This window comes from Phaenicophaeus curvirostris, chromosome 25, assembly GCF_032191515.1.
Source record: "Phaenicophaeus curvirostris isolate KB17595 chromosome 25, BPBGC_Pcur_1.0, whole genome shotgun sequence".
Taxonomy (NCBI): domain Eukaryota; kingdom Metazoa; phylum Chordata; class Aves; order Cuculiformes; family Cuculidae; genus Phaenicophaeus; species Phaenicophaeus curvirostris.
In genome coordinates, this window is record NC_091416.1 from 914,923 (window position 1) to 924,743 (window position 9,821).

A 9,821-nucleotide genomic window follows, 5' to 3' on the forward strand; every position below is an offset into this window, starting at 1 on the left:
TCCCAAACTGCTTCGTGCAGTTCTCCCCTCCGACCCCGCTCCTGTGACTCCTCCTGCCCAGCACCCTGCTTTTTGCTGCCTCTCAGGCGAGGGGAGAGGGCTCCTTCCCCAGGATCCCACGGGGAGCATCCCTGCAGAGCCATCCCGAGCAAGGCTTGGCCCACCGGGAGCTGCAGAGACGCATTTCAGCGCAAGGAACAGCATCGCCGCTGCGACCGCTCCCCACAGATATCAAGTGCATTTCTTCATTTTAAAGGAAAAGAAAGGATTCAGCAGCAACAATAGCCAAACCAAACTGCTGGTAGATTATTAACAGCCTGGCCTGCTTTCTGCCTCAGCCAGGTATTCCCGGGGCACGGCAGAGACCGCGGTGCCCAGGGGAAGGTTTAAACGCAGCCTCAAACCCCCAACGACACCAGTGTGGTGCGGTGATGAAGGGTTATCCAAAACCTGTGTCATCCTACCATGCGCTGAACCCCATCACTCGCAGCCCACAGCCCAGGCCTGCGTGAGAAGAGAGGGGCTGACGCCTGTAGCGAGATAAAATAGTCTAAATTAGGGGAAAACACAAATAAACTCCAATATAAGGCCAGCATGGGGCAGAGGGGCAGGAACGCTGTGGGGAGAAGAGGGATTCAGGTCGCTTCAGCTCCCTGGGTGCCCAGGGCAGCCTCCTTGCTCCATCACGCCTGCCCGCTGCCATTTTGGCCCAAAACCTTTAGTATTTAGCCTTAAAATGTGAAAAATCGTACAAAAAGCAGCTCAGCCCCTCACAGAACCCTCTCTGCAGGTAGCAAATGAAATCTGAGAGGGCTGGAGCCCAGCCTGGGCGTCTGAGGGGAAAACACTGAGCTGGTTTCGAGGCATCTGCTTTGTTAGGGGCAAGATGGCTAAAACCCTGCAAATGCCCCAAAAAGAGAAGGGTGGGGTGGGTGGCCCCAGCAAATCTTATTCCCCCAGACCCTCTGCTAGACGGGGATGTGCTCGGCTCCACAAAAAGATGGCCCATTTTGTGGAGCCTTTGAATATTCAAATTGAAAGTATCGCGCAATCATTGATTGTCAAATCATTGGTTTCTAGAGGTTTTAAATACTTGGCATTAGGGGAGAAAAACTCAAACTTATACCCGTAGGGATAAAACATTAATATTGTCGGGATCCACCGGGCGAGGCCGCCGGGCAGCGCGGGCCCCTCGGCCCCCACACTCGGAGCCAGCGGCCCCCCTGGGCTGCTCTGGGGCCGGGGCCGCGGCCGCCGCCGCTGCTGCTCGGGCCGCCGACCAGGCGCAGCCCGCAACCGCTCAGGATGTCTGGTAAGCCCCGCCAGGCCCCCCCTTGTCCCTCAAACCCTGCTTTGGGGCCGTTTTGGGGCTCCCCGGGGTCACCCCCGCCCGCCGCCGCCGGGCAAACCTCGGCTGCCAGGCGAGGAAACGCCGGGGAGGGCGGGGAGGAGGCAGGGAGGGAGGCCGGGAGAGGGCTCTGCTCGCCCTGCGCCTCCCCGAGCCGCCGGCCCCCGCGGCCAACAGCACCCCGACCCCGTCCCTGGGCCCTCCCCAGGCTGCCCTGAGCCCCCGACCCCGTCCCCGGGCCCTCCCCAGGCTGCCCTGAGCCCCAGAGCCGGTCCTGACCCCCTGCTCCCCTGACCCCCCGCTCCCCATCCCCAGCTCGACCCTCATCACCCTGCTCCCTGACCCCAATTCACCCTCAGCCCCTGCTCCCCATCCCCAAGTTCTCTCTGACCCCCAGTTTGACCCTGACCCACTGCTCCCCATCCCCAAGTCCCCTCCAACCCCCAACTTGTCCTGATCCCCTGCTCGTCACCCACAGTTCGACACCAACCCCTGCTCCCCAACCCTAAACCCCCTCTGACCCCCAGCCTGTCCTGATCCCCTGCTCCCCATCCCCAGCTCGACCCTGACCCCCTGCTCCCTGGCTCCAAGTCCACCCTGACCCCCAAGCCTGCCCTTACCATCCTGCTCTCGATTCCCAGCCCTCCCTGACCACTACCCCACCTCACCGCCCTGCTCCTTGACCCACACCCTCAGCTTTATCCCCCAGACCCTTCCCACCTGAGCATTTGGGGAGCTGTGCCGTGGCAGCCCTGCTCTCCGCTCTCCATGCTCCAGCTGCACACAGACCGTCCTGGGGCCTCCGGGCACTAGGAAAGCAGCATCCTTGGGGCAAAATGCTCTGCCAAGGGAGCTGGGGGTCACAGGTGTGTCCATACCCCACCTGCTAGTTTATCTTTAGCTGCTCATGGTGCAGTCCGTAGCCTCGTCCAGCTTCCAGCACAGACAAGAGCTAAGAAGCTGTGCACAGCATGACCCCAAATTTGCAGAAGGGACTGTAGCTCAGGACTCTCTCTGGCTGCAGGGACCCTGCTAAGAGGGTGTTCTTGTTAAATTCAACCCTTCCCTCCCCTTGTTTTCGCCATCATCAGTTTGTTGAATGGAAAGACGAAGATATGATCCCCAACTGCCAAGAGCAAAGCTGAGCAGAATCCCCTCCAGGCTCACCTGGCCTTTCTTGAGGGACTCGTGCGCCTGCTCCAGCGCATCCTCAACCAGAGCACCAGGAGGGCTGGGGTGGGGACAGGCAGGACAGCGAGGGTGATGTATGACCATCCACAATGGGGACCGGTTGTATTGGAGGAGGATGGTGCCCACAGCGAGGGATTTCTTGGCTCTCTGAACAGAACCCACAAACCCAGCCCTGTCTCCTTGCCGCGTGCGGCTGCGATAGGACAGGGAACCTGCACCCTGCTGCTCCCTCTGGGGAAGAGCCGACTGCAGGCTGACAGGACACAAGCGTTTGTTGGATCTGCTACTGGATGAAAATAAGAGGAGAAAGTCAGGACAGAAACAGAACTGCCAGAGGCTTTAAATATTTCACCCTGAGCACAGCGAGTGAAAGTGATTTTTTTTTTCAGAGTAGGTAAATCCTTTACCGTTTCCTGTACTAAATATCCCTCATCAGGCTGCAGCTGGTGGTTGCTATTTGATTTTTGCTGGATTAAAGACATCGGAAAGGCTTGTTTGAAATAAATGGGACTTGTACAGAATGAGCAAAATGAAGAGATAATCTAGGCTTTGTAAGAAGTGATTCATGAAAGCAGGTATTTTATTTGTGTTTTGTTTAGCCCGCTGAATAACTGCCCACGGGTTTCCATTGTTTTATTCCTGGTCTTCAGCTGCCAGATGAAGTGCTTCCCACATCTATTTTCAGGTCTTAAGAGTAGCAAATATGATAGGAATTTAAATAAATTCAACAGTAGCACCAGATGGAACTTGGTATTAGGACACCTGGAGAGGGGGCAGGGGGAAGGAGGGCATAGAAAACAATAAAACACGTGTGATTACTAAATATTATCAATACCAACTTCTTAATAAATGTCTGCTTATCACAAGCTTGAATAGCAGGTGTTAAAGAGGGCTGTAAATGTTGATTACAAGTGACTTAACAGTGACCAGTTAATCATTTGTTAACTCTGGGTAGACTCCGCGTAGAGCATGCTTGAAAGCGTCCTGGATTTGCTGTATGCTCTCAGTCTCCTATCTCTTAAAGTGTTTTTCCACACCTTGTTTCAGGGAAACCCAAGGTCTATCAAGGTGTTAGAGTAAAGATTACCGTCAAAGAGTTACTGCAGCAGAGGAGAGCACGGCAAGCAGCAACCGGTGCAGCGGTAAGTAAAAATCGTTTGGTGACTATTTTGTCTCTTCTCTCTTGCGTTTTGCCAAGACTGTAATCTTTGAGCCAAGAAAACTACCAGAGTCTGAGTGCAGCAGGCTGGAAGAACAACATTCAGCCAGGGTAACTACAGCAGGGATCTAAACAAGTGACAGCTTGAGGCATTAGTGCAGGGAGAGAGCAGAGCTGGTGCTCCAGAGACTTAATTCACTCTGGGATGGAAGCACCACATGGACAGATATCAGTCAAACTTAGAGATATCACAGCAACTCATGTATCGTTGTGCTGGACAAGCAAGGCAGACTGTGGTCACTGTGCCCCACTGAAAATGTGGCTGGGCTGAAGCATGCACCAAACTGGTTTGCAGCATCAGGGGAAGCCCAGGGGACCTGTACAGCTCTGAGGAGCAACAGGAGCTCTGTCACACTAAGGCTCCCCTAATCCCCCCTTTTCCACAGGTTTCAAGCCCCCTGACAGCTGCTTCCAACCTCCCCTACCCCTGGAGGCTTTCTCTTGCCCAGCTGGATCAGAGAGGGAATGGAGGCACCAGAAATACTGTGCCTTCAACAGCTCCCAGGCAATGGAGAGGGTTTGGGAATTCAGGACTTTGCAGCAGCTAAACACCACGTTTTGGCTTGGAGAAAGGAAGAAAACAAGGCATAGGCAAAGACCCTGTAAGCAGGGCTCCATCCTGCTCTATTAGGGCTCCTTAGTGTAATATTCAAGCATGTTTGCCTGAACTCAGGTCTCTGACATTTTCCAGGACCACCTGGGCAGCTCCTAGCCCCATCCCTTCCGAAGAAGGGGGTGGAGATGTGTGTGTACACACACGCACGTGTACACCCTGACTCACTCTTCCAGTCTTTGTAAGAGTCCTCTAGCTCCAGCCACTCTAAGGATTTGCATAAGGAGGGCGGTAAATCATTACTCCTTCCTGGTTCATGACATTACAGCTTTGGAAGGATTTCAGATTTCATCTCCCACCTCCTGTACCTCATCGTAGCCGATTGCACGAAAAGCTGATCAACTTGCAAGCCACAGGCAGGGAGGCCTGGCTGAGCAGAGCCCAAACCTGCTGGGCTTCAGAGATGCCGGGTCACTCCTCCCCTAACAGAGGCACCACGGGGCTGTGTGGAACTGGTTTTTGCTCCCCACAGCAAGTTTACACAGCATTTGTTTTGCCCACAAGGGAAAAGCGAAGACAGGCAGTGCAGGAGTTACCTTTGTGAGCTGCAGAAGGTCTGCGTTGTCCGGGAGAGGCTCCAAGGGTTAGGGCAGCAGAAACTGCACTGCAAACTCCTGCTGCTGGTGGTGCGGCTCTGCCTTGTTAGACACCTGCAGCCAAAGGGAGGAAGAATCATCCTAGAGCCACTTTCATTCCAGAATAGCCACTTCTTAATGAATTAAATGCGCAGGGATGTGCTAGGAAGCTGTTGCTAGGGAAATGAGCCACTACCCTGAGAGGATTTTGAATGGGAAAAAGAAGTAGTATCTGTACTTGCAGAGTAAAATCTTGGTCCCAGTTGACAGGCTCCGGTTGCTTTTGGGGTGGATTTGTCTGCTCTGGCAGGTCAGGTTCCTCAAAAAGAAGCTTCTAGCATCCCTCAGAGAATGAGAGTGTCTGTTCCGTAGGGGCAGGCGGCTGTGTTCGAGTGGGGAGCGGTATCAGAGCTGCTTCTCAAATGACATCGACACCACGCACGGCGACCTGGTCGGATGCCCAGCTGTGGGGAGACCTGCAAATGTCTTTAGTCACATCCTGAGGTTATCATAGAGTTTGTTAATTGCTTATCATATTTATATATAATTATATATCATTATGTATCGCAGTTATAATGTTTATCCCCACAAATACTTTGTGATACCCCCACCATGGAATTCATGGTCCTAGAAGTTAACACATTCATTTCAAGGGCTAATTAACAATAGTTAACTAGCTGAATTAACAGTGATAACGCAGTAGGAAGAGCGCACTAGCAAGATGCTGTATCAAGGGCTTTACACCGGGCTGGTGTTGTGCTCCTCCAGTGCCGTTGTAGGCTTGAGGCAAAACCACATTGTGCACCTTAATCGTAATCTGTCGATGCCGGGGAAGTTCTCCATATCACAGCCGTGAGGTAAACAAGGTTTACATACACAGGTTGAAGTGAAATCCTGACTTACCTCAGTGCGCAGGAAACTGTTCCCCTGTGTTACCGTGAATACAATTCCTTTTCTTCCCTTTTTTCTGGTCAGGTTTCTTGGGGCGGCAGCAGCATCCCGTTTTCAGAGTCTGCATCTCCTCCTCACGCAGGTTGGTACAAAGCCCATCCACTTGTCCCTTCCCATCCCCTTCCCAATTTTTCCCCCAACGTGGAGTCTCTCCAGCCCTCGGTTGAGGCAGGCACCACCAGATAACCCGCAATGCAGCCAGTCAGTACCTGAAAGGAGCCCGTGAAATGCAGATGAGATGCCGTGAGGCCAGCAGGGTACATATTACCCTGCTCAGGAGCATGCTCACAGGCTGTCACGTGTGCAGCTTATTTTTCCCACAGCAAGGTGGAGATCTCCTTCAGGAAGGGATGCTCATCCCCTGGGGAATAACACTGCTGGCATCACCTTCTCCAGGCTGCAGTCTGGAGGTCTGATTGGAGCTAGAGGGTCAGGTCACCTTGCTCCACACTCCAGCAGAGTTGGCTGTTCTCACTCTCCTGGCAGCATCACGAGGAGTGAGAGGGGTGTCAGGTTTTCAGCAACACAAAGCATTTCTTCCTCCTCCTGTGTGTGAATTGTCCAAGGAGAGGGGTGGGAGGAATAGCACGTTGGGCTCACAGATCCTTCAATTATTCTGCAGCCAAAGCAAAGAGACCTAAAAAGCTGGGCAGGTGTGAATATATACATTGAACAAGGAAATGATTAAATCATCAAGATTTAGGAATCAATTTGCATATGTTATATACAGAAACGTGAGACATACCAAAGCCTTTTCAGGCTGGAAAGTCACCATCTGTTTATGTATTTTAGGTTCCTTACTGCTGTCTCATTTACCTTCTCTCCTAGCACCTTTTGATGCAGAACCTCTCTCTTCCGTTCCCAACTATTGTCCTTCATGGCAGTTTTCAAACTGCCTCTCCTATGAGGAAAGCCCTGGCTATTTGGAGCAGCTGGTAGATTCCTGTCTTCAAGCAGATGCACCCTTAGACCCAGCCTTCAGTGCTTTCCAGCCATCTTCACACTACCCCTCGGATGCCTTCCAGCAAGTCCCACTCTGCTTTAACCAGGGCCTGGTAAGCTCTGTGTCCCAGGGGAGCAGCCACCGGCACACTCCGAGGAAGGATGGGGAAGGGAGGCACGTCCTGGGGTGCAACAGCAGCAGGGTGATGTGGAAAGGTGGCTGCTTTTGGGGACATGGGGTACAGCCACAGAGATACAGGCTGCTTTTGTGGACTTGTGTGTGGCTTCCATTGGGACAAGCCAGACCTAGAGAGAGGCTGCAGAATAGAGAATGTCCCTTCTACAGATCCTGTAGATCTCCTGCAAGTAACAGCCCGGGTACTGCTCACAGAGAATCATAGAACAGTTTAGGTTGGAAGGGACCTTAAAGATCTTCCAGTTTCAGAGAAGTGCCCTGTTACCTTCAATATCACAGGAACTGCCTCTTGGGTTTAAGCTTCCAAGGGTCAAACCATCACCCTGGGTAGCCAGACCCTCCTGAGAAAACCACCGGTGTGGAAATTCTGGCTGCCATCCACATTTCCTCAAATGACACCCTGAAACGTCTTGATGTTGGCTTTTTTTTTTTCCTCTCTCTAGGCTGCCGGATCTCCCAATCCCACTGATCTCTCCAGCCCATTAAACTATAGCTGCTCTCCTCCTCAGCTCTCCCCTTTCACACCGCTGCCCCACAGCGAACCCTCTGCTCTGGACACCAAGACCTCTGGCTACCCCATGGAGGAGTGGTCCTGCCATGCCCCCTCCCCGTGTCCCACCTCCGCCTGCTGCTGCACCGCCTGCAGCTCCCAGCACGCGGACGACAGGGTCCAGCAGTGCTTCCCCTGCCCTGGCATGGACTGCATGGACTACCTTCCACCCATGGCCATGGCCGAGGGCTTCTTCAGGAGGGATAGGAACTGTGACATCTGCTATAGCTAATGGGGACTGTGGTTTTACACATCCACTGTATCCAAATCAGATTAATTGCCCATGAACTATGCAAAGTTGCACTAACACAGTCCAGTTTATTCTTCTCTACTCACACCTTTTCTATACAACGTTGGCACTACATTAGCCCTCCTGTCTTGTACGGTCAGGGGTGTTCAGTGGTGGTGGTTTGGAGGTTTCTCCTGTTTGGTTTTGTTGTTTTTTACAGAAATCCTAACCTCCCTTCCCAGATGTGTTAAGCCAGCTCTTTTTGGTACAAATAAATCATTTGATACACATGCTGAATCTGGTCATTCCTCATGTGCGAGATGTCATTGTTTTGCTCTTCTGCTGATGATCCAGAAGCCTGTCTCTCCTCTCACAAAGATGAGGAAGAGAAAATCTCAGTGACCTACACAAGGAGCAGTTACTCAGCAGTATGAAAGGTCTTGTTGACTCTTTCAGGTTGGATGGGGCTATGAGCACTCCTTCAGCCAGGTGTCAAAGCCCCTTATCGCCAACATGAAAAAGCCACAAGGCGATAAGGTTGAGGCGAGATCTTTGAGGCTTCTACTGGAAATGGGCTGACCACATCCTCCCCATTGGCCCGAGCTTGACAGAGACAAGCCAAGAGGATCTGTTCTCATACAGCAAAGGAAACGATGTGTGAAAATGGTAAGGAAGCGTTCGACAAGGAGAGTGCTAGTAGGAAGACACTTTACAACAAGGTTATGTCACGGTTTAGCCCTCCCTAGCTGGGTAAAGACAGACAGTTGGGATCCCAATCCCCCCCACACACAGAAAAAGAGAGATGAGAGAGAGACTTGTGGGTTGGAAACCAAAACAAAAACAGCTTTAATCAAATAGTAATAAGGAAAAAATATTAATAAAATATATACTAACCTGAACCTCCGATGATTCTGTTACCACTGATTCTGCAGAGCAGGCACGGGGACAGGTCCAGGACTGGGCTCAGGAACTGGATTCAGGGACACACAGATCCAGGATTGGGGGTAGAAAGACACTTGGAGTTCTCACTGGATGCCAACCATCAAAGAAGAGGGCTTGACCCTTGTGATCCCTCAGCTTTATTCTGAGTATGACATGGATGGGATGGGTTATTCTGTTGGTCAGGTTCGGGTCACCTGTCCTGTCCGTCCCTTTCCCTTACAGCATTCCACCAACTTGCCTGCTGCCTTGGTCGCCACAGGGATAAATACAAATAATGGCCTTTCTGCATACCGACGCCCCGTTACTTTGGTGATAATTACAAATTTTAAGTATTATTGTTTCTAGAGACAAACAGTGCCTGAAAAACACGCAGTTAACTTTCAGAAAATGAAGTCATTTAGAAGAGGCTGAGCTGAGCAGTTAAAGAATTGGTTCTGCTTTAGCTCAAACCAGAAGGGGTTGATGACATCCCAGCCTACGTAACAACGCCAGCAATGACATCAAGAGTCACAGTCTAATAACGTGTCTCTTCCCTCTGCATCAGGTGGATGTGGAAATCTGATATGTTGTCAGCAGATGATCTGTACAGTGACCAGTGGTTACGCTGCTTCTCCAAGGAGAACTGCTCTGCAGGGACCGTGCAAGGCAGTGGAGAGGTTGTGCCCGTCATCGTACCTGTGGCTGCTGTTTAGGCATCCTCAGGGATGCCAGAGTGAGCATGAGCACTACAAACCCTGCATCCCACTCTTACTCCTGCTCCTTGGACACTGCCTGACCCAGGGTAAGAAAGGACCTCGCCAGTGGAGAAAACTGTCTCTTGAAGGGCTGGGCTGGTCTCACCACTGAGCTTCTGAGGCTCACGAGTGGCTGAGGCCCTGAGATGGGAGCGTGCAGCACATTCTTAGAGGCAGCAGGTATCTAACAGCCCTCAAGTGCTGCATGGGACCAGCTGCTCTGAAATTACTGCTCGACTGGGATAAGGGCATTGTCCCAGTACACAAGGTATCAACAAGGTTCAGCAAGGGGAGTTGTGTTGGTCCCTTCCAACCCAAACTATTCTATGAT

At 52.0% G+C, this 9,821-nt stretch overlaps 1 protein-coding gene across 1 annotated transcript; it reads left to right on the plus strand.

The window, feature by feature from the left end:
- The first annotated feature begins 431 nt into the window (after positions 1–431).
- Positions 432–7,903, plus strand: POU2AF3 (POU class 2 homeobox associating factor 3). The gene is made up of 6 exons (XM_069876255.1): positions 432–508; positions 1,133–1,312; positions 3,564–3,681; positions 5,922–5,979; positions 6,726–6,952; positions 7,479–7,903. The coding sequence occupies exons 1-6, from the start codon at positions 432–434 to the stop codon at positions 7,815–7,817; spliced, it is 999 nt and encodes a 332-aa protein (XP_069732356.1). The 3' UTR covers positions 7,818–7,903.
- The last annotated feature ends 1,918 nt before the right edge of the window (positions 7,904–9,821 follow it).

What these genes read in the sequence shown, in the direction of transcription:
- POU2AF3 (XM_069876255.1), top strand. Translation starts at nt 432, where the DNA reads ATGAAGGGTTATCCAAAACCTGTGTCATCCTACCATGCGCTGAACCCC. An exon ending in GCAACCGCTCAGGATGTCTG is followed by an intron (nt 1,313 to 3,563) that starts GTAAGCCCCGCC and finishes TATCTCTTAAAG; the next exon opens with TGTTTTTCCACACCTTGTTT. An exon ending in AAGCAGCAACCGGTGCAGCG is followed by an intron (nt 3,682 to 5,921) that starts GTAAGTAAAAAT and finishes TTTTCTGGTCAG; the next exon opens with GTTTCTTGGGGCGGCAGCAG.